At 42.2% G+C, this 25433-nt stretch overlaps 1 protein-coding gene across 3 annotated transcripts in view; it reads left to right on the top strand.

The window, feature by feature from the left end:
• The window catches only part of CTDSPL (CTD small phosphatase like), a 1248266-nt gene that overhangs the window by 427804 nt on the left and 795029 nt on the right, over positions 1–25433 (top strand). For all 3 annotated transcript variants that reach the window (XM_044066860.1, XM_044066861.1, XR_006364219.1), the window contains exon 2: positions 20187–20344. In XM_044066860.1, coding sequence (XP_043922795.1) covers positions 20187–20344 — 158 coding nt within the window. The remainder of the gene's footprint in view (positions 1–20186; positions 20345–25433) is intronic.

Below are 25433 nucleotides of genomic sequence, written 5' to 3'. Positions count from 1 at the left end.
TCTTCCTTATTTGGTTCTAAAGTAAAGAACACACTGGCCAGGTGCGAGCAGGATGGAAAGACTTTGCCTGCCGTTGGCCTAAGTTTTTCAAAGCCCCAACGATGTTCTTCGTGTTTCACTGTTGCAGTCATTACATTTGGGTAATCTGCTGGCAGGTTGCCCTCAGTCGGCCTGAATAACAAAGTGTTAGGTCCTGCGTCAGTTGCTGTCTCCTTTTCCATGACATCAGGTCATCAGGTGTTAAAACATGCAGCCGACGCCATTTTATTCAGTCTTTCTTGCCGCGCGGTGCCCGAAGCAGAAGCAGTTTGCAAGTGTCGGTCGGTCGACTCCTGAAATATTCGCACTCGAGTTTCAGAACCGAAGTCTTCAAACTAAAGCGAAGTACCCCGTTGGGGAAACTTTTTCTTGCTCCTTACCGATGTCAGTAAAAGTTAATAATTGCATCACTTGTGGGAAGCAAATACCTCATAAAGATTTTCATTTGTACTGTATTCCTTGCCTAGGCCCAGATCATAACGTACCTAGCTGTCGGTTTTGTGCTAGATTTAACCAACGCACTATTAAGCATTGGTATATTTTTGCTTCTAAATATTTTGGATCAAGTTTTAATTATCCTGAAATGTCGTCTGTTAGCAATCCGACTACCGGAGTTCACAAAAAACGCAAAGCAAAAGACAGAGATAGACTGTCGAGGTCCAAAACCAATGACGAAGCTTTTCCTAAGCCAGTTGCCGGTTCGCCGGTACTCAGTGAGGTGCTTTCACAGCCCCTGATACCCGCTACTTTTGAGTCGCAGGCCTCTACCGCGACCCATTCGGAGTCCGGTGGGCCGTGAGTTTCTCGAGAGTATTGAACCCGCGGGTGTCTCTTCCTTGGATGGGTCTGGAGCTGCTGAGTAGGCACCGGCTTCTGAGGGTGTTTTCATGCCTCAACATTTCTATATTAAATTGACGCCAGCCACAAAAACAAGGTCAAAAACATCTTCTGTGTCTAAAAAACTAAATCATGAGCCACGTGCTCAGGCCCCTATGCCTAAAAAACAGATGATCAAAATGGCTGAGGACTTAATTACCTTGATCAGGGGTTCCCAAACCCCCCCCCCCCCCCGCTAAGAGGCCTAGGCAAGGCACTGATTATGAATCTTTAGATCAGTTTCCATTTCTTCTGATTCCTCTTCTGATCAGGAATTTTCTATTCCACCCTGTGAGGATTCTGATGCAGAGGAATCCATCCCATCTGCATCTCCTCCTGAGGATTACTCTTTTGGAGAGACTTTGCATACTTTAAGGGAGTATTTTCAATGGAGAGTCAGAACTTCTCTAAATCAAAAAAGAGGCTTAGGGATTTCCTTCTTCCTCAGCATAGGCATTTGGCAATACTTCCTGTATTAGACATTGTTAAAGATGTGTTTTCGGAATCAAGCATGGCTCCTGATTCCCTACCTCCGGCTCCTAGTAAGCCAGACAGATATTACAGGGTTCCTGACTCTCACAAATTTCTATTAAAAAATCCTGCTGCTGATCCTGAGACTGTTTCACAGGGTCCCAAGGGTGTAAAGGCCTCTGCAGCCAAAATTCCTACCCCCTCTGATAGAGATTCCAGGGCGCTGGATAGATGGGGAAAGAAGGTTTATACGTCTGCATCCTTGTCAATCAGGGCCTTAAACTGCCAGTTTTATATGCTTAAATGTCAACAGCATGTTATGGGTTTACTGAAACAGAAAGTGATGTTGATTTCTAACTGTGTGGAAAATAGAGTTACAGGAATTATTGCATTCAGCAGAAGAAGTTGGAAAGCATACTTTGCAATGTGGTTTTGATTCCTTGGAGGCCTCTTGCAGGGCTGCAGTTACTGGATCTGTGATTAGAAGGCATGCTTGGCTCAAGGAGCAAAATCTGCCTGTTCATGTTAAAGCTAAATTGCTTGATGCCCCCTTGCAGCATGATACTCTGGTAATAAGGCAGAAGAGGTTTTAAAGAAAATGGAAGACAAAGCTAAATCTATACAAACTGTAAAAGATTTCTTGCAAGTGCGGCCACCCAGGTTCAGTAGGCACTGGCCTATGAAAAATTGTTCCTTTCCTGTATCCAGCAGAGCCACTCAAGGCAAATCCAGGCGCTCAAACATCTCCAGATACCAATCACAGGGTTCTTACAGGTCAAAGCAATGGGGTGCCTCCACCTCCAAATCTGGAGGAAACAAAGCACAACCCTACAGTAAGCAGTCTCAATGACTTTCCTCTACCTTCTCCAAGCACTTACCTTTTGGCAGCCCCCTTTGGGAGAAAACTAGCACTTCATGCTCAAAATTGGCAGTTAATTACCCAGGACAAGTGGGTATTAAACATAGTATCCCAGGGGTACAGATTTCATTTCCATACTTTGCCAATTCCAAATGGATGGCCAGATCTGCCACAAAATCAGTGGGCAGAGGCACAGAAACAAGTTATGTCCCTCATGGATATGGGGGCTATTCAGCCAGTACCAGAAAAGGAAAAAGGACAAGGCTTTTATTCAAGACTTTTCCTGGTACCTAGAAAAGACAATGCCTGGCGTCCAGTACTGGATTTATTGATTTTGAACGCGTTCCTGGACATTCCAAAATTCAAAATGCTGACTTTACAACAGCTACTGCCTATGCTGGGCAGGAACGCTTGGTTACTGACTCTAGACTTAAAAGAGGCATACCTGCATATCCCAATAAGGGAATCATGCAGAAGATACCTCCGCTTCAAGACAGGTTTTTTGCATTAGCAATTCTCTGCACTGCCCTTTGGCTTATCTACTGCGCCCAGGGTCTTTACAAAGTGTCTGGCCCCAGTAATTGCATTCTGCAGACAAAGAAGCATGCACATTTATCCTTATCTGGACGACTGTCTCATTCAAGCAGAGGAAAAGGACACTCTTCTTCAACATCTGGCGTTTGTAAAAAGGCTTCTAACATGCCTAGGGTACACAATAAAGGAAAAGAAATCCCAACTTGTACCCTCTCAAATAATTACGTTCCTGGGTGCAAGCTTGAATACAGCTGCCCAGATGGCTTACCGTACGCCAGACAAACAAAGGCAACTGACAACATACTTCAAACAAATGGCAACAAAAACCAAGTTATCTGCAAGACACATTCTGCAGGCTTTGGGGTTCATGGCATCCTGCATTCTACTAATTCCATATGCGAGACTGCATATGAGGAAACTTCAGTGGTACCTAAAAAGTTTATGGAGTCAACATTGTCACAGTCTGGGAACAATGATTCCTGTCATTCCCTGCCTACAACAGGAGTTTCTTTGGTGGGCAGAGACATGTCACCAAAACAAGGGGCTGTCATTCACTCTACCTCCTGCCACCCAAACCCTAACTACAGATGCATCAGATTATGCTTGGGGGGCCCACCTGGCGGGGAGATGCATTCAGGGCAAATGGAGCCCAAAACAAATGCATCTGCATATCAACCAGAAAGAGATGCTAGCTGTTCAGAATGCTCTGACAGCCTTCAAGGACTTACTTCATCCAGGACAACTACTGATAAAGACGGACACCACCACGGTTATGTGGTACATAAACAAGCAGGGGGTACATATTCCTACCCCCTTTGCAGACTAGCCATGACATTGTGGAACACAGCTTTGACTTACCAAATACATCTTCAAGCTCAGTTCCTGCCAGGAAAGCAAAATACTCTGGCAGATGACCTAAGCAGAAATCTTATAGACCCGCACGAATGGAAACTGGATCCACAAATCTTCAACATGTTAACACAGAAATGGGGGAGCCCAGACATAGATCTATTTGTCTCTCCCAAAAATTATCAGCTGGACAAATTCTGCACAAGAACGTATCACAGAAAAGCATGGAAAGTGGATGCCCTATCCTTCAGTTAGAAAAACCTATCAGTCTATGTTTTTCCCACTCTGCCTCTTCTCTCCAAGGTCTTACTAAAAGTCAGACAGGAAAAAACAAAAATGATCCTAGTTGCTCCGGACTGGCCTCGCCAGCACTGATACCAAATTCTAAGGAATATGTCTCAACTTCCTCCCTGGTACTTGCCTCAAATACCTCATCTACTGTCTCAGCAGAACGATCAAATTCTGCACACTCCGCTCCGAACTCTGAATCTTGCAGCATGGCTGATCATTTAATTATTCAAACAACACCTCTCAGTAAATCTGTGATGGATGTCATTTTGGAAGCCAGAAGGCCTAGTACTAGAAAATCTTATGCTGATAAATGGAAGAGATTCTGTGCTTGGAACCAAGCACAAGGAACAGACGCAGCAAAGCCAAATATTCCTCAGATTTTACAATATTTGACTGAGATGCTTAACAAGGGCCTATCTTTATCAAAAATAAAAATCCATGCCTCTGCCATCTCGGCTCATTACAACACAGAGCCTCCCTTCTTTTCTCATCTTCTGCTTAAACAGTATCTTAGGGGGGCTAAAAATTTAAGGCCTCCCAGAAGATCACTAACTCCTGCATGGGACCTCAATTTTGCACTGGAAAAACTCACCCTGCCTCCTTTTGAACCAGCAGCTACAAGATAGAAAAACAGCTTTTCTCTTGGCATTCACTTCAGCAAGAAGGGTTTCAGAACTACAGGCACTCATGGCTGTGGAGCCTTTTATTACATTTTACCCGGACAGGGTGTCCCTCAGGACCAATCCTTCTTTTATGCCTAAGGTGGTATCCAGTGTGGCTCTTAACCAGACAATTCACCTGCCAACATTTTACCCAAATCCGCAGAACAAGGGGGAGCGGATTCTGCATTCATTGGGCGTACATGGACAACTAAGATTCTACTTAAACAGGACCAAATCTCTAAGAAAGTCTGAGCAGCTACTGGTAGCATTTGTTGCATGGTCAGAGGGGAAGGCTGTTTCAAAGCAGACTATTTCTAACTGGATAAGCCACTGCATTCGTTTCTGCTACTTACACCATGGTAAACCTGTGCCCAAGGGGATCAGGCCACATTCCACCAGGGCTGCCTGTACCTCAGCAGCATTTCTCAGAGGGGTTCCAACCAAAGACATTCTAGAGGCTGCTACTTGGAGCTCTGTTCATACCTTCACAAAGCATTATCATTTGCCTCTCTTCTCCAAATCCAGGGCAGGCTTTGCCACTGCAGTTCTGCAGGGCCTTATATCCGCTCCTAATACTATTTAGTTCCATCCTCCCATCCATAGCTTTGGGATTCTACCCAAATGTAATGACTGCAACAGTGAAACACAAAGAACATAGTACAGTTGTGTACACTTACCATAAATGTAGATGTTCGAGTGTATTCACTGTTGCAGTCCGGGTTACCCACATGCCATCCTCCTTTTCTATAACTTTTCTTTCCTTCACTATATACTAAAGCCTTTGTGGTGTATTTGCTTTTAGATGAAGGTAAAGTTTATATTGCTAAAAGTGCATTTATATATATATTTCTGTGTATATATATATATATATATATATATATATATTTTTTTTTTTTTTTTTGCTCCCCATTTGGGGGGGCACCTGACATCTGGGGCAAGAAAAACTGAATAAAATGGCGTCGGCTGCATGTTTTATACCCCTGACGGCCTGATGTCATGGAACAGGAGATAGCAACCGACACAGGACCCAAGACTTTGTTATTCAGGCCAACTGAGGGCAACCTGCCAGCAGATTACCCAAATGTAATGACTGCAACAGTGAATACACTCGAACAGCTACATTTATGGTAAGTGTACACAACTGTACTTTCTTTTTCCAGGAACCAGAGGAGTAGGGAAATCTGGCACAAGAAATCTCAAGGTCTTTTCCATAACTCACATGGCGAGGATTCCCCTAGAGGCAGAGGGAGTTCCAGTGGTGGAAAACGCCCCTTTAGGGTCAGAGGGGGTCCCCAAAACCAAGACTCCAGGGATTCTTTCTCTGGGCGGTCTTTTTCCTCTGGAACCAGTCGGGGCTTGTTTTTCTCTGCACCAAACTGTCTGGCACTGTGTCTCAAATGATCGATGGATGCAGAGGATAATCTGGAGAGGTTACTAAATCCCTCTATCCTCCTGTCCAGAACCTTCGAAAAACCTTCCCGATGTTCCACCCAATCAACGGGAAGAAGTGCTTTAGAGATAAGAAAGCTGTGTCAAAAAGAGTTATCCAACCAGTCCCTCGAGATCAATGCGGATCCGGTTTTTACTCGAGATTCTTTTTGGTGCCCCATTCTGGCCTCATCAGGTGTGGTTCCCCTTCCTTTGGCCTCACCTGTTACAACCTCCATGGATCCTGGGCACTCGTCCAGACTTAATTTCTCACCCCCAAGGGTTGACTCTCCCAAATCTGTCCACTCTAAAGCTGACAGCTTGGTTTCTCCACTTACGTTAGTCGTCAGGCAGGAAACCCTTTCCTCACCTGTTCGCGATATCATTCTGGCCTCCCATAAGCTATCCACCAGAAAACTTTACAGAGATAAATGGAAAAGATTTGCTCTTTGGTCTAAAGAATGGATGCTAGATCCCTTCTCCGCTCCAGTCTCTGTTATACTTCAATACCTTTCTGAGTTTTTTGAGACTGGAGTATCAGCTTCTACCATACGAGTCCATTTAGCAGCTATTTCCAATTTTCATAACGGATTAGAGGGCACTCCACTTATCTCCACCTTTCTCAAAGGAGTGTTTCAAAGCAGACCTCCAATCAGGCATTCGTTAGAAGCATGGAATCTCTCCCTAGTACTACAGTCTCTCTCTTTACCCCCTTTTGAGCCTGCTGCAAAATGTGATCTCAAATTCCTATCATGGAAATCTCTACTTTTGGTAGCTGTCACGTCAGCTAGGCGGATATCAGAATTACAAGCCTTATGCATCAAGATACCGTACTTAATATTTCATAAAGACAGAGTATCACCTACGTACTAATCCATCTTTTCTCCCCAAAGTGATTTCTGATTTCTCTGTGAACCAATCCATTGAACTCGCAGTGTTTTTCCCAAACTATTCCAATAAAGGAGAATACTGTCTGCACTCATTGGACGTACATAGGCAACTACGTTTTTACTTAGACAGGACTAAATCTGTCCGCAAGTCAGATCAACTTTTCATTTCCTTCTCTGGTCCAAAAATGGGATATGCTGTATCAAAAGTCACTTTATCAAAGTGGCTCAGAGATTGTATTGCTTTTTCTTATTCACGTACAAATGAGCCTAAACTTCACAATATCAAAGCACATTCAAGTAGAGCTATAGCAACTTCTGTTGCTTTTCACTCCAGAGCTTCTCTGGATGACATTTGCGCTGCAGCCATTTGGGCTAAACCTCACACTTTCATCAAACATTGCAAGTTGGATATGGTCTCCAGGGGAAGAGCGGCCTTCGGCTCAATGGTGCTCAGGAATATTCTTCCATAAGGGCCACCCAGGTTTCTCAGGTAGCTTGGGGTTCTGTCCCATCAGTGATGAATAGATTAGCAAAATCAGATAAAGAAGTTATGTCTTACCATAACGTTCCATCTGTGTTGTTGATCTTCTTCCATTCATCACATCCCACCCTCCGTCCCCCACCAAAGACTCCTGGTGGATCTCATGGGTCCTTGTGGTGTTCTCAGGGTTTTTGTGCAGAAATGGCCTCTACCTTACTTCTATATGTCTTATGCAAACTCGATCTGAGGTAACAGGGAGAAGGGCACTGTGGGTAGCAGCTTAGCTCGAGAATGTTTGGTGTAAACAAGCTTGGTATTAGGCCGACATGGTTCCTATGGATCCAAACCGAACCCATCAGTGATGAATGGAAGAATATCAACAACACAGATGGAACCTTATGGTAAGACATAACTTCTTTTTTTGGGGATTTATTTGCTTGCTTCTGCTGCTTGTTATTGTTAATGTCATCCAGAAAGGGCAAGTGTAGGTGTGGAAGACAAATTCCACATAAGGATAGACACGAGCTCTGTTTGACATGTTTGGGGCCTAACCACGACCATTGGTCCTGTGCATAGTCGTCTGTCTGCTTTAAACTTGTATCTTGAAAACCAGAGGCTTAAATGTTTGTCTAGGGAATCGATGGAGGGTTCCACGAGTTCCTCTGAGCTGTCCGTGAAGAGAAGGTGGGCAAAGCTAGGCCTGAATCCTCTTCAGCTGAACCTTGTCTCTCTCATGTACCCCTTGAGGTTGGTGAAAACCCGGTGGTACGCTTGGAGGTAGGGGCCATCTCTCCGGCGGGAACTGCATTGGAGGCTGTCAGGATTGTGGATCTGAACATGTCCGAGGCCATGCAGATGTCTGGTTCGGACGATTTGGGGGACCCATGGCGACTTATTTCTGAGGACTCGGGAACTGCTTCAATTTTCTTGCAACAGCAAGTTTCAGCCGTTTGGCCTACACCAGGCTTGGCTCCTGCTTTAGAGAGACCTGCTAAAAAAGAAACAAAAGACTAAACACCCTGCAGGACCTTCTACCCCTACGTTGGACTGGGAAGTTTTATCTCAAGGTCTTATTAAGGCCTTGATGGCCCTTAGGCCTCCGGCTTTGGCTTCTCCTATTTCAGGTCCTGCTTTTTCCTCCTTCCCTGTGCTGCCATCAGGTCCTCAGGGGTCTTTCATTGCTATCCTGGCACAGGATTCTGACTCAGAGGGGTCTTACTCAGATAAAGATTCTTTAGCATATTCCACACAGATACCTTCCTCCTTGGAATATGCTTCCCCAGAGGAAGAGTCCAGTGGGGGAGACTCACCCATGGAAGAACTCTCTTTTGGCAAGACGGTCAATAAGATGAGAGAATTCTTTAAGTGGGATTCCTCTCAAATTTCAGAGGAACAAAAGAGATACTATGACTTGCTTCAGGTGGTGGCCACTGCACCTGCAGCTGTCCCTCCAATGCTTCCAGCCTTCCTTGATGCCTTTGCTTCATCCTCCAAAAACCCAGATTCATAGGCACCAACTCCCAAAAGGCCTGACTATTTCTATAAGGTCTCTGAGGATTACAATTTTTTTAGATGTCCTTCAGTAGACCCAGCAGTGGTCTCTATCACTTCTGACAAATCCTGTCGGGTTGTCCCCTCTACTAAATTACTTCCTTCAGACAAAGAAAGTAAAATTTTAGAGAGGGTAGGTTAGAAGGTTTACACTTCAACCCTTGCAATCAGGGCTGTTAATTACCAGACCCATATGTCTAGGTGTTATCTAACTTTGCTATCCCAAGCTTCTCAGACTTCTGGATTCATTAGCCAAGTCTGTGTCTCTTTCTCTTTTAGCTGCATATTCACAGGTTTGTAGGCATTCCATTAAATGCAACTATGATGCTGTAGAAGATTCCTCCAGGTCTGCAGCTTCTGCTTCTGTTCTTAGGAGATATTCTTAGCTGCATCTACAAGCTCTTCCAGATGACATCAAGGCAAAACTGCTGTTGCTCCATTGGATAATTCTGCTCTTTTTGGAAAAGCTCCTGCAGAACTCTTTAAGACTCTAAAAGAAAAAGGTGAGAAGCTCCAAGATTTAAAGCACTTGCTAGTTTCTCCATTTCCTACATTTCATAGGAACTTCCCTGCCAAAACTCCTTTTGTTAGGAAACCTTCCAGGTCTTCCTCTTTCTCAGCTCCCTTGAGTTCTAGGCTACGGAAATCTATTAGGAGACCTCCTCAGTCAAAAACGTTCACTTCTGCTCCATTCCCCCAGCAGCCCTTTCAATCCAGATCAGGTTCTCTGTGACATCCACCCCCAACTTCCAAGAAATACCCCTCTGTCTCTTTGCCTTTCTGTTTCCCTTTCAGCCTGGAGGGAGATCACTCAGGACTCCTGGGTGATATCCATTATTCAAAAGGAAGTCTCTTCCCCCCCCTTTCAGGAGAATCCTCAACCACCCTCAGATGAACTACATCTGTTTCTTCAGCTGCTTGCTCAACTTTCTCCACAAGGCACCATTCAACCAGTCCCTTCAAATCAGCAAGGAAGGGGATTTTATTCCAGGATGTTTTTGGTTCCAAGAAAAGAGGGTCCTTGGAGACCCATTCTGGATCTCTCAATGTTGAATACCTTCCTGGTGGTGCCTTCTTTCGCGATGCTGTCCCTACAGTCTCTTCTCCCTCTTGTGCCTCCTCAAGCCTTCTTAGTTTCACTGGATCTAAAGTATGCTTACCTGCATATCCCTGTTCAACCTCACTTCAGGAGATTCTTACGTTTCCCGTGGGTTCTTGTCACTTTCAGTTCTCTGCCTTGCCTTTTGTTCTTTCTACTGCTCCAAGGGTTTTCACAAAGTGTCTAGCCCCAGCTATTGCTTTCTTAAGGCTGAAAGGTCTTGATTTACCCTTACCTGGAATACCTGCTTTTTCTTGCCAGCAGTCCAGATCTTCTGCTGCAACACCTGGATCTAGCTGTTCCCTTCTACAAGGCTTGGAGTTCACAATAAATTCCAAAACAAATCTACTCTTTCACCCAATCAGGATCTCATTTTTCTGGGGTGCAGGTTCAGAACAGATATGATGATGATATTTCTTCTTCAGAGAAAGCTGTTTCTCTCACAGTTTCCATGGCATCTCTTCTACCTCTTCCTTCCATCACTGCCAGGGAATTCCTCAGACTTCTTGGGTTCATGGCCTCTACAGCCCCTTGTTGCCCTTTGCAAAACTTCACATGAGGAAGTTCCACTACTTTCTGAAAAAGTCTGGTCTCAGCATGCTCATCTCTTAGAAACTGTCACTCCTCTTCTTCTGTGCTTGAAAAAAGAGCTAGGGTGATGGATGCAACATCTCAGTCTGAATCCTGGTTTGCCTCTTCAGATTCAGAATCCTGGTTAACCTCTTCAGATTCCTCAACCAGTACAGGAACTTTATATAGATGCCTCAGACTTAGGATGGGGAGCAACTTTTACTTCCAGAAAGGTTCAGGGACTATGGTCACCCACTCAGAGGAGAGCACACATAAATATCGGGTAAATGAGGGCTTTGATTCACGGCTTACAGGCATTGCATCCTCTGCTTCTACCAGGACCCTTCAAGATTCTAACAGACAATACTACAGTCCTTTGGTACATAAACAAGTAGGGCGGTACCAAATCATATATTCTTTCTCGCCCAGCAATCAAAGCGTGGGAGTTGGCTATTCAGTACAAAGTCTCACTGCATGCAGTGTACCTTCCATCTGCTCAGAAATGGGTGTCAGATGCATTGAGCAGATCCATGACACTGTCATACGAGTGGATGCTTCACAGGGAGGTGTTCCTGGATTTAGTTCACTGGTGGGGTACTCCAGAGATGGATTTATTTGCCTTCCGTCTGAACAGACAACTTCCTCTTTTTTGTACCAGAGTCCCTCACCCTCTGGCTTGGAAAGTGGACGCCCTATCCTTTTCATGGAAAGAAATGTTTCTTTATGCATTCCCCCTCTTCTCTGTGATTCAGAAAGTCCTGCTGAAAATTTCACAGGACAAACCAAAAATCTTGTTAGTGACTCCCTTTTGGCCAAGACAACATTGGTTCCCTCTTTTTCCGCAATTAGCTAAGGGCCATCAGTGCAATTACCTCACCGTATGGACCTACTGACTTAGGACAAGAGATCTTTGATTCACCCACAAAACCTCTCAACTGTACAGATTTTTGCAAAATGCCCAGATTTTTGGATCATATTTTTGGTCTGTTTTTCATAAAGTTAAGGTTTTCTGTCAAATTAATGGCAAATCATTAAAGATTCAAGTTAGAAAATAATGACAGACATTTGGGTTTCAGACTTCATACCATTAAAAAAAAATCATGTTAATGCAAAACGTGTTATTCTATCAACTTTCAAAGTTTGTAAGAACTATGCTTAAAAATTGTCCCTATTTTTGTGCCTTTGTCCCGCTTTTACCTGTGGTTTGTCTAGATTTCTTGCAGTGAGAGGTATAAACCCAAACTTGTCAACTCTTCATCTGACCTTGTGGGTGATCAACTTTTGATTCCTTTTAGGCACTAGAAATTTTCTCTAAGGATGTGCTTCGAGTTTTCCAGGAGGCCAGGAAACCCACTATTAGGAAATCTTACATTTCCAAAAAAAAGGAAAAAGGACCCCGTCTTGGTGGATATTCTTTTGGTGTTATCTTACCTGTGTGAGTTACTCAACATTGGTCTTTCTTAGTCTTCTGTTAAGGTCCACTGCTCTGCCTTGTCTGCTTGCCTGCCTTTAACTCCTCCATTGGCTTCCAGGCTGGAAGTTAAACTTTTCTTAAAAGGTGTCTTACACATCAGTCCTGTCAAGAAACCAGTTCCTTTTCCTTGGAATCTTAATTTTGTCTTGAAGTTGACTCAGGCCCCTTTTGAACCAGCAGCCGCAGCTTCTCTGAAATTTTGTACTTTAAAGACAGTGCTTCTGGTAGCCATTACCTCTGCCTTAAGAGTTTCTGAGATCCAAGCATTAATGACTTCACTGCCTTTCCTAATCTTCCATAAGGACAGGGTTTCTTTGAGAACTAATCCGTCCTTTATGGCTAAAGTGGTCAATGACCCTACCTTAAATCAAACTATCTAATTGCCTACCTTTTTTCCATCTCCACAATCTCCTAGTGAGAGAATTTTGCATTATCTAGATGTGCATAGACAGCTTAGATTATATCTTGACAAAACTAAGTCCATCAGGAAATCTGATAAACTTTTCATGTATTTTCACCCTAGGGCTCTGGGTTCGCCTGTTTCTAAATAAACTTATCTCTTCATGGATTTCTAAAGCCATTCTGTTTTGTTATCAATTTCATGGGACATCACTATCCACTTTAGTTAAAGCCCATTCCACTACATCTGTTGCATCCTCACTGGCTTTTTTCATGGGTTTGGATACTCAAGTCCATTCTGGAAGCTGTGACGTGGTCATCTGTTCATACTTTTACAAGGTATTACAAGCTGGAAATATTTCCAGGGCCAGAGCAGGTTTTGCTAGAGCAATCCTGCATGGATTTCTGGAAACTGTTTCTGCCTAACTTCTCTTTGTAACACCCCCCTCCCTGTGTCCCTTTTCAGCATTTGCACTCTCCCATATGTAAAGAATACTCCAACATTGAATAGAAGGACAGAATAGTTGTGTAAAAACTTACCGTAACCACAGATGGTTTGGGAGTTTACCCATGGGGCTACTTTATTCTGAGGAATGTACATGCGGATGTCCCTTTTATGGCTGACGTTCCTTGAGCCTACGTGTGACATCCAACGTACAGGAAGTAGCTTGAACCTTTTGTATACAAGCCAGACATTGGGTCGATAGTAGAATACAACCCATATGTAAAGAATACTGCAACATAGAAGGGAAGGACATCTACGGTTATGGTAAGATTTTTCACAAACCATTTTTTACACCAGTTAGATGTTCACAGACAGTTAGATTTCTGTCTTCACAGAACCAAAAAATTGTGGAAATCTGAACAATTTGTTTCTTTTTCTGAATCAAAATTAGGCAAACCAATTTCTAAAGTGACTTTAGCCAAATGGTTGACTGATTGCATTACTTTTTTTGGCTGGTGGAGGGGGAAATCATTCCTCTCCCCGTTGTTATGACACTGTGAGGTATGGGGAAGGGCCTTTGCTCCTGGGATAAGTAAGATCTTTAGTGGAACAACTCAGCCATTGTTAATTGATGCCCCATGAGTGACCTCTCAGTCAGGTGATTGTAGGAAGACTCTTAATCACATGGGGAAGTTATGTTGCAACCTGTTTGTTGTATCCCTGAATAACTTCAAATGCAGAAACTTCTTTTCCATTTTTCCTTCTTCTGGGGGTGCCCCAGGGATACACTCATTAAGAAATGGTCCCCAAAATTCCTTTCCTCCTTTCCCTTTTCCTGTAAATTTCTGAAATGACCAAGTCTTGCGGTTGCGTTGTCGCCTCACAGCAAGACGTTGTCCTGTTCGATTCTCAGCTAGAGTGTTTTCTGCGTGGAGACATGCGTGAATGGGCGTACCTTCGTTGAAGGTTGTGCATCAGGGCTGGTAACTCGGCATGTAAAAATCCACTACCAAACATTAGCAGACCGGAGTTCCGCTGTGGCGACCCCTAACCTGGATAAGCCGAAAGACACAACAACAACCAAGTCTTGCTAGGCAAAAGTGATCTTAATATCCCCTTTTTGACCCCCCCTACAAGTGTGGTTCCCCCGTCTTTCACATCATCTCTTTTGACAGGCTTTTCCAACTACAGTTGTCCAAGCATCTCCTGTCTCACCCAAAGTTAAGTGTCATTTGCACCTTCACTCCCTCAGGTTACCCACTTTGTTTCACCAGTTCCAGTGATGGTCAGGGACCCTTTATGTCCCCAGCAGGTGGTCCATAACCTTACTTCTGCCAAGAGAGCAGCACAAGAAAGACTTACCATGGTAAATGGTCTCATTTTCCCTTATGGGTCAGTGCCAGGGGGAGAGACCCTTTCACCACTTCTTTTCCTAGTGTTGTTAAGTATTTGCCATAGATTTTTGATTCAGGCCTTAGCTTATCCTCTGTTAAGGTCCATTTGGCAGCCATGCTGACTTTTCAACAAGGTGCTGATTCTAACGCTTTAGCTTGTCTCAGACTGTAAGACCTTGAGGGGCACTTTCCAGCTTCAGCCCACTTCAACAATCCTTTGGTTCCTGACTGGGAACTGTACATTGCCCTGGAGAAGCTTACTCCCCCCCCCCCTTTTGAGCCTGTTTCCTCTGTGGGTTTAAAATATATTTCACAGAAATCTGTCTTCTTATTTGGTACCACTTTAGCTAGAAGAATTTCTGAGCTCCAAGCCTTGTGTGACCACCCTTGTTATTTTTGACAAAAGATCACATATTTGTGAAGATGAGTCCATCCTTTACACTGAAAGTGGCCATGGAAATTAATATTAATCAATCCTCTGACTGTCCACTTTCTTCAATAATCATGCTTTCTATGAGAAAAACTTAGGGCCAGATTCAGTAAAGCCTACACTGTGTACACTTAGTGTACACAATATGTATTCAGTAAAGTTCTTATCACATTTTTTTGTGCTTTCTAGTCACTCAAAAAGATTACACTAAGTGTAGTCTACACTTTGTGGTAACCTTTATGAATCCCTGTCAGTATTTAAAATTGCAAGAATATCAGTAGGAAAAATAAAATTAAGAGGAAGAAGGTGTGAGTTATGTCTGTGTTGTCTGTTCACTCAGAACGGTGTGCACTTAGTGTACACTTAGTGTAGGCTTTATTGAATCCGGCCCTTACTTTATTGCATGAATGTGCATAGGCAACTTGGATAGAAAAAAGACACATGGAATAAGAAGCTGTGAATCCTTCCATTTTACAGTAAAAAGTTAGATTCCAAAGTATCCAAACCACCCCTATTTCTTTTGCTTTCACTGTGCATATGATTTTCTTAGATGTCCTGCAAGTATTTGTAAATGCAAATTGTGTTAGAGCAGTGGTCACTTCACAAGCTTTCTTCAAAAATGCCTCCTTGGATGATGTTGGTGCAACTGCCACATTGGCATCACTTAATACTTTCACAAAATATTTCAATCTGAATGTGATCTCCAAGTCTAGTTTTTCCTTCAAGGCCACCATTAGTTAGGCCATTCATTCATGAGAACCATCTAAGTGGCCAAGCATTGGATAATGTTTTAACCAGTTATGGAGATGTCATTGCCGGCTATGAAAAGTTACATACTTAAAAAAACAATCAATCTGCTTTGGTAGCTTCATCTCTTTCTTCATCCCACCCTTCTTCCTTCACCTCAAGTTAGTGTCAGTGGCTTAACAAGTAGCACACTCATGTGTAGTGCTAGAAGTTCAGAAGGCTGTGAGTTCTATTCCAGCATCAGGTGCTAGGATTCATTTTACAATACTGACACCGCATTGCGGCATGAAGAGGGTGCTGCATTCCTGAGTGTGCTGTCTTTCAGATGATATAAAAGACACTATAACACTTTTCAAAAAAGAATATCTAAAAAAAAAAAAAAAAAAAAAAAAGGCTAGTGCCTGGCCAAATTTCCCCTAGTCAATATAAGTACCACCTCGAGTTTCACAAAAAAGACATTGGCCTAGTGGGACTAACCTGGTCAAAAAAGAATAAATGAAATCAATAAAAATATGAAATAAATACATAATGTATGGTGAGAGGAGGGTCTGAGGTAGCCGAGGAAGGTTTTGGGCGTCAGGGTGACTGTGTCCTGCAAGTCTTAGTTCTGTAAGTGACAAAGATGAAACTCCCAATGTAGGTATTTTGTTACAGCAAATACTTAACTTTCATTGTCTGTCCGATTTTGGAACTCCTTGATTTTACCAACCACATGTGGTACGTTAACTTCTGGGTGAGAGCTTTCCAGGGTATTATGTCTCTGCTTCTACTGAGAACCTGAGTAGCACTGCTAGGCATGATAGACACCAACTAGCTCATTAGTGTCTATGAAGTTCATTGGAGATACTATCAGTTCAGTCTGGGCTGGTGCCATTTTTAGTACAAGGTACTGTTATTTTCGGTGACTGTGTTAGCTGAGGCCTCGCAGAAGAATTACTTCCCATTGTTCCCTTACTTAGAATATTCAATACTATACTTAGATAATTGGATATTGACAACCGTGTTTAGGGACTTCCTTGTAGCTGTCCTTTTCAGGGTCTTTCTGCTGTTGCAGGCCTTTGGAGGGAGGTAAAAATAAACCAGAAAAAGTCTTTCTTAGTTCCAGTGCAAACAGTTTCTTTTGTTAGCTTGGAGTTGGACATTTCACTGTTTGCCATTCCTGTCTACATAGAGAAACAAGAAGTCCTAGTTCAGTCACTGTATATATATGTGTGTGTGTGTGTGTGTGTGTGTGTGTGTGTGTGTGTGTGTGTGTGTGTGTGTGTGTGTGTGTGTGTGTTTATAAGAAATTGGAGGTAATTTGAGGCTTGAACCCTCCTATACCTCCTGGGTGTTATGTCAGCAACCATTCTGTCTATCCGGTTTACTTGCACCATATATGAGTGTTTCAGAGGACAGTGCAATGTCAACAAGTGATAGGTTATCTCACCACTCAAATATCTACTCCTAGTGTTACAAGTTTCCCTAGGATCTATGTTGATGGATTATGCCCATCCATTTTAGCACATGAAATTGCCCTTCCTTCTGCCAAGCTTTTCACAGATTAGGATGGATGAATGTGTAGCTAATGGACTGGATAGGCCATTTTGGGTTCTCCCTGATGCAGGCAAGGTGGAGACCCAAAGGGAAAGGGCTTCATATCAATCTGGTTGAGTTGATGGTCATGGTATTTGCCCTGCAAGTTAGGCAGAGGTGGTTTAGACCTGATCCTCACCTACTGTGGTTATTGGGCAGTGCCGTGGCACATGTACAAACACAGTGACATCAGCACTTACTCATTTTGCAGAGAGATAAAACTCAGCACTGAGTATTAACCAAGGCACCACCCTCCAAGCCATTCGTATCCCATCAAGGTGATTTTGCTGACTAACTCCTTTAGCCACATCTGTTATCCTCTTCTTGATCTTTGGATAATGTAGGACAATCTGGTGAAGATCTTCAGGAAATAGAGCATTCAGAGATCCAAATATTTGCCACAAAGGAGAATGCCAAGCTTCGCCTTCTCTGCTTGGTACAGCAGGAAAAGGGTGAGTGGGCAGTGGATGCTTTTTTCTCTTATGTTTTGAGGGAGATTCCTGTATATCTTCCTAAATTTTCCTCTTATTCTTAGCATGATCTTCATTTTCAGAAAAGAATGAACAAATCCCACCCTTGTCATTCCTTGGTAGCTGAGAAGGAAGTGGTTTCAGGCATTCATATAAGTTAGGGGAGCACCCTTTGTTAAGATGGCTTGCCCCCCCCCCTTTATGTCCCCTCATTCTGGTACACATTCAGGCAGAGATATCAGAGATCTTCAAGGCTGCCAAAGACCCTTTCACTTATCGGACTTACTCTGCTAATTAGGAGTTCTTTGTCTAAGCAGCTAGATGTCTTGCCTGCATTGCAGGTGCTTAGTAGATGTGTCTTGGCTACCTGCAACAGTTTTTTTGACTTTGGTCTACTTTTTCTGTGGTCGGAATATGTTTCTGCCATATCTGTTCATCTCACCCCTGTAGATAACAAAATTGTGTCTTAGCACTTGCAGGGAGAGTGCTGTTTTTTGCTCTCATTTGAAGAAATGTTCTCCTCATTAGGACATTAACTGATCTGGGTGACAGACTTGCTTGTCTTCATTTCTTAGTGGCTGGTTCTGCAGACTTGAAGTCTGTCCTCCTTGAAGATGTCATTTTTTGTGTTTATTAGTTCCACTCATGGCGGTCTTAGAGCTGCATGTCTTCATTTACTGGGGACCCTATTTAGCTTTTCATAAGAATTGTGTGTCTTTAATGACCTGCCCACCTTTTCCCATTACATTTATCTGAGAACTTCCTTGAATCATATCGTTCACCTTCATATTTTCTTTCTAGGTGCAAAATACAAGAGAGAGAGAGAGCCCCATACTTGTGACGTGCTGTAAGCTTAGGTTTTTTACTTTAGAAGAATGCAAAGGTTCAGGAAGAGGGACCAAATTTTTCTGGTTATGAAGTTCTGACTGCATGTAAACAAGCCGTGTCCAAGCGGATTGCCAGTTACATTATCCTTTGCCATCAGGTGGTGGGGGTTCCTTTTGACCTGGCCAATCCATCAGTGGAGTGACTGCTTCCAGCGCCTGTTTCAAGAATGTGACCATTGTGAACATGTATGAGAGGGTCACTTGGTCTTCAGTTTACATCTTTATGAAACATTACTGCCTGGACTGTGATTCTGGTGGTTGGACCACTTTTGATACTTTGGGACTTCAGGATCCTGCCACCCTTGGAGGTGTTTTTGATTCTGCTTTAGAATGTTCCACACTTTCCCCCACTATAGAGCACCCCTTGATGTAAGATATAACATCAATTGATCATCATTGAAGGTGTTCTTCAGTGGGCAATTGCTACCTTTCTGCCATAAATCTGTGCTTCGGCAGTCCTTCCATCCACCTTGCAAATGGATGGTTCTCGTAAGTCTGGCACCATGGCACATATTAATTTAATAACTTTGTTTCTTTATCTCAAATAGCCATGCTTTTTCAGTTTCATTAGAGTTCAGAACTGGGGTGCATTAGTCCAAGATGTGACATATAATGCCATTATATACACTGTTAGCAAGTGTATACATCCCAGAATACAGGAGCTGGAGAATCCAGAAATGTACTAAAAGAGGGTTCTCAGAAAATGAAACAACAAACATCACCTACTGCATTGGGGCCTCCTCAAAGGTCTCTTGTATCTAGTACATGTCCCAAAAATAGGTTGGCCAACTGTCTTCTTTTTTGTTATAAAGAAGACAATAAATTACTCCTGGTCACTGTGAAAGCCGTCTGCACATAAAGGAGTGTTCAGTTTAATGACATGCTTTAGAGGTAATTTGTCTAGCATTTCTGGAAGGTCCTATCACTAGGTTAGTTTGTGCATGTGTGTTCAGCTAATAAAGTCATTATCATTTTCAAATTATGTCACTATCATTTCCAGGTATAGCACTTCACTGTCAGCGATTTTGCAGAGTGTCTGATTTTGACTCATCTTTTTGCCCTTAACCTCGCTTTTATTTTTTGGAAATACACTGAGGATTACAGTCAGCCAGTAATGCCAGACATTAGTTTCATACTTGTTGTTCTGAAAATCCACATCGATGCAAAACCTGTTCTAGTAACTTTGTAAATGAATAGTGTATCATGTAAACATTGTGTCTGATTTTGGGCCTTTGTCCCCCTCCCTCACTATGCTTGGCTTTGTCCCTAATATCAGAGAAAAAAAGTTGAGGGCAGTATTTTCTGTCACAGCCCAGATGAATATATTGGCATTATACAATATATTGCAAGCATCAGGTACAGTACAGTTTATTTTAAACATGATTACAACTTCAGAATTGTAAACATGCTGCAAGATGGTTGCAGATAGGTTTGCTGTACAGGAAGAAAATTCAAAACAATGTAAATGCTGTCAGTCACTGTTCATTTTGTAAGGGCAGTTAAACAAGAGCACACGCTGTTTAGGGGGTTAAGGTTTATGAAATAATGAATAATGGAATGTACCTGAATCTTAAACCCACAGTGATGATCAAGTGGTAAGTGGGCCTAAGTAAAATGTATATCCTTTTTTGTTTAACATTTGTGTTTTAGTGAATAGCTGTGAATGTAACATACACAAATCCACATCCACACTTGTGTATTCTTCATCTTCCTGTATTGCATTTATATTGAAAGTCAATGTGACAGCTGTTTTGTGCTTTCACAGCTTCACAGTGCAACATCAGCTTGAAGAAACAAAGGAGACGTAACATTTTAAGCACCTTATTTTGTTGCTTTCGCAACCACAATGTGGAACCACCATCAGCAAATAATAACTCAAGTCCACTTCCTCCAGCTGTAGATGAGAATGGAACCGTTCCTAAGGTTTGTGTAATATAATGCATTTTTTTTACTAAGTAAAACAAACGTATTGTAAAAAAGTCACCGTTTGACTTAGTATATTAAAATATAAATAATTGTGTGAATATTTCTTCATCCTTCTGTTTGTTGATGCTGCACTATTTTATTAAAACTGTTAGTGTACAAGCTGAAGAGCTGCTGAGGCCTTCCTTAGTTTCAAGAGCACACAATGGTAATGTCAACTCCTGATTGTTGTCACTTGCAAGCCTGTCAATTTTGTGTGCGTCCTCTGGGAATATAGTCAGCATTCAGCATGTATTCTGCTGTTACAGATTGCCTTTGGAAAGAATGCTTTGTTCAGCTGTCTGTCCTATGTAATAACATTCTTTGCACGTACTTCCATGCTGGCTGACTTGGTAGCTGTATTTGAGTTAGTGGCTTCATGCTTTTGTAAATACAGCACTGAATTAGAAGTTCAGAATGTTAGTCTTTTTGCCTTTTATAGTTGCAGTTTAGCTTTATTTGTTGCCTATTACAGCTAAGATGCCTTATTATTCAGCATCACTCATTATCACTCATTTGCATTCCTGATACCCATGTTTGGTAGACCTCAGTATCTTAATAACTTCCTTTGGTTGTACAAGATGCAGCTACATGTTTGCTGTTTTAGCTTGTATTTGAAAGAACATTAAGTTCAAGCTACCTCAGAACTGTTCCACTCATTCTTTGCATCATAGGTCACGATTTGCTGAGTAAGCCCCAGCACTGAAAAAAAAGAAAAGAAAAAGCCAAACTCAATAGTATTTTTCAGTTTCAAATTCAGATTTATTGAAGTGCCATTAAAACCAATGCAGTGTGTTACATAAAGACAAGTAAAACACTATAGAAAAAGTGTGTGGAAATAAAACCAGTAACATAATAAGAGTATGTTAAAATGAAAAGCCAAAAAGGTATGTCTTCAGTGAAGCCTCTTAACCTATGGGGAATTAGATTCCAGAGGCATTAACGCCTGATGGCATAACAACCCCAGGGGAAGAGGAGTGCAAGGATCTTATAGGGTTCTCCCTAGTCAGAAGCACTGCCTTTTTATGACGGATCTCGGCTTGATAACCAGCATAGTGCTTACAAAGCCAAAGCTTGACATCAGAGTGAGAGGACTGACAACTTTTTCTAGTAATCCTGTGTCCCATCCTTCTCGTATTATGGCACTCAGCATCATACAGTAGCTTGCACAGAAGGAGCTGAACAAAGGTATACAGGATATGGGCTGCCTTCATGTGCTATGTGTGGTTAGAGATAAGAGAAAACAGTCAGATATTTAATTATACACGCAAACTATGTGCTGTTAAGAACCCTTATGTTAGGAACTAAATGTTCCTGTTTCATAAGATTTGTATGTTGCTGACTCTGAAAATGAAAGAAAAGATGAAATGAGTGTTGGTGCAGTGGAAGTGCATAAGCAGGGTGTAATACCAGGCATAGAAGTGCTGAATTTTTTATTTTTTTGTTGTTGTTGGAAACCTTCACAATTTAAGGCAAGCGCATTTACCTCTAATCATGATAGTGGAGCAAAATGCAGTATTTTATTGGACTCTGTATTTAAAGCAGTGGTCGTAAGTCTAAATAGAATGCATTACTGTATCCTTTGGGAAGTCATCTACCCTAGGGAGCAGCACATTGGCAATATGCCCCTAATAGTTGACCCAATTGTTTGGGATTTTGGAACTTATGTGGGCAGTGACCTAACTTTTGAACAGCATTCGTCTATTGTTGTAATAATGTCCTTCTATATTGCACAGCTTAATAAACAGAGGGATTGTGTCTATAACTAGGGATGTCATTCTCCCCCTTTACTCAGCCCTCATTAGGCCAGTCATTGAATGTAATGCCCTGTTTGACATGTATGTGTCCAGACACATGCACCAACTGAAATGTCCATTGAGATACCTTACTAAAAGGGTACAAGTCCTAAACATCATGTCCTACATGGACTAACTTAAAGCCCTGTCACTATACTCAGTATTCCACAGACTGCTAAGAGTTGACCTATGTCCGGCATACAAGGCATCCTCAAACCCATTACTGATGGATTTACTACACATCAGCAAGTCAAATGGTATCAGAAATACTCAGTCTAGGAATCTAAACCATTTCTGCAACATCAACAGGATGGTTTGGAGGGACAGGTATGTCTTGCAGAGGATGCTGTGGAACAGACTCCCCTTCCATATAAAACAAACTTCATCCCTGTCCATATTCAAACACAACTTAGACCTATTAATGGGAAACAGAAAATTTACCCCAGGACTACCACCTGTACTACTTACTAATTTACAGAAGCAGCTCCTAAATGCTTTATCCAATGAATGGATCACCTCAAATTATCTATGATATGATCCGAGTTATTCTCATTAGGAGTAATATATGTAATTATCAACCATGAGATGGGTAAGGTCAGTTCATAACCAAATGGGATAGGTTATTTCGAGCACAAAAAGGAAAACTGGCTTGGCATAAAATGGCCCACAAGTGCAATTAACCTAGTATTATTTATTAAGTAACAGTGGGAATGACTTAGCTCTGAATCAGTATGGTTTTATTAGATAACATTCAACATTAACTAGCCTAGTACAATTTTATGAAACCTTCAGTGTTACACTTAATAATGGCATTAGCTTTGACATGTTATATTTGAACATCTCAAAGACCTTTAATAGCATTCCTTGTACTATTTAATAAGGCAGAAAATCAATCCCTACATTATTGAATAGGTGAAATGCTGATTAACAAACAGATGGCAGTGTGTTAAGTTGGATGGACACTACTCCAGCTGGTTAGCAGTTTCTAATGGGGAGCCATAGGGCTCAGTCTTGGGTCCTATATTATTTAAATATGTGATTCCTTTATTACTTGTTGATGTTACTTGCTGGGTATCCAAATATGAATATGTTATTAATATCAGTATTCTTTGTCTTCCTCAACTGATTTTCTAACATCCAGCTCGTATGTTTCTGATGTATTTGGATGGCTAAACCTGGATTATATGTTAATTCTGTGAAAAGTGGTGTGGAGTGTTTTGGCATTCTCAGACCAGATCAAGACCGTCTCATGGGTTTTATTACAGTTCATGAAATCCCTGAATACAGCACCATAGAAAGCATGCATCACCTCAAGCTTACACTATAAGAATATCATGTTTGTATTGTTAAAGCAAAGGCCATTTGTATTATGGGATTATTATTAGGTTTTCAGCAGTAGGCCAGTGGCTTTTCTGTTAAAATTATTCACCACCTATGTTGGACTAATTATCGAATGCAGCTCCTCTTTTTGATCCTTTTCTAAAAGTGATCTGTCATTGTTAGAAAGTCTGTAGAAAAGGTAAGTGAAATTTAATGGGGGGAGAGAGGATGCAAGGAAAATGTGATATTGGCTTGTTGGAACTTAAGAACTTAGAAAGGAATGGATTCCAAAATGGTGGACAGCCTGTAGGCACACTGACAGTGCAGCTCCTGCATTCCTTTACTATAATCTGACTTCAAACCAGCGCATTGCTTGGGAAAAGTATACCATACATCAATGGATTAAAGCAGAAATACGAGTACTTGCTTGTTTCATCTTTATTTTTCAAAAATTTTCTCATTCTGAAGGAAAATAATTACTTGTTGGAAACAGAGCCCTGAACAGCATGGTGTGGATTCTTCAAGACCAACAGGCCTAATAAGACGAAAGTGAGAAGAAAAACAACTTTCATAACAAAACTTATCATTTAAAGTTCTGCACTACTACTAGGAATCTAACTATACAAGATTAATGGAGAATCAGCCAGATTGGATGGAAACTGTAATCTCAAAAAACAAACTGTCTGCAATTACTACGCCTGAGAAAGAAACCACTTCTAAAAGGCAAAAAATTAACAAGCAACAACGAGAAGCTGGTAAAATGTGTCAGATTAAAACAGGAACAACCTTTAACACTGGATGATCTGAAAACTGCTTTGCAACCTTTACAAACAGAAGTGCAGGGATGTTCATCGTGTTTCACTGTTGCTGTCATTACACTTGGGGTTATCCTGCTGGCAGGCTACCCGCAGTCGGCCTGAATTCCAAAGTCCTGGTCTGGCGTTGGTTGCTGTTGCCTCTTCCCTGACGTCAGTGCGCCAGGGGTATAAAAGATGCAGCCGACGCCATTTTCTTCCGTCTTTCTTGCCTTGCGGTGCCCGAAGCAAAAACAGTTCGCAAGTGCCAGTCGGCCGACTCCTGAGATTTTCGAAAACGAATTTCAGATCCGAAGTCTTAAATAAAGCTAAGTACCCTGTTGGGGAAACTTTTTTCTTGCCCCAGACCGATGTCAGAAAAAGTTAACAATTGTATTTCTTGTGGGAAGCAAATACCTCATAAGGATTTTCATTCTTACTGTATTCCTTGCCTAGGCCCTGACTACGACGTTGCTAGCTGTCGGTTTTCTGCTAGATTTAACCAACGCACTATTAAGCGTCGGTACGATTTTGCCTTTCACTACTTTGGCCGAAGGTTTAATTATATAATGTTGTCGGAACAGCCGACGACTGGAGTTTATAAAAAGCACAAGGAAAAGGACAGGCATCCGAGGTCCAAAACTGACGACAACACCTCCGCTAGGCCAGTCGCCGGTTCGCAGGTTCTCAGTGAGGCGCTTTCTCAGCCCCTGACGCCCGCTACCTCAGAGCCACCGTCCGCTGCCGACTCCCATGTGGAGACAGCTAGGCCTCTGGATACTCAAGGTATTGGACACTCGTAAACTATTCCCTCAGATGGGTCCGGAGCCGCTGAGCAGGCATCAGCTTCTGAGGGTGTTTTCTGACCTACACAGTTATATGTTAAGCCAACCTCCGCTTCCAAGGCAAAGACTAAAACATCTTTAAAGACAAAGAAACAAGTACAGCATTCTCCTGGACAGACTTCCATGCCTAAGAAACAGATGCTTAAAATGGCCGAAGACCTAATTACTTTGAATAGGGGTTCCCATCTCCCTCCTGATAAGAGGCCTAGGCAAGACACAGAATATGATTCCTCTGATCAGGTTTCCATTTCTTCTGACTCCTCTTCAGAACAGGGATACTCTCTGCCTCCCTATG

Source organism: Protopterus annectens, chromosome 3.part1 (assembly GCF_019279795.1).
Source record: "Protopterus annectens isolate FY-2018-M chromosome 3.part1, PAN1.0, whole genome shotgun sequence".
Lineage (NCBI taxonomy): Eukaryota > Metazoa > Chordata > Ceratodontiformes > Protopteridae > Protopterus > Protopterus annectens.
This window is presented reverse-complemented; position numbering and strand designations above follow the sequence as displayed.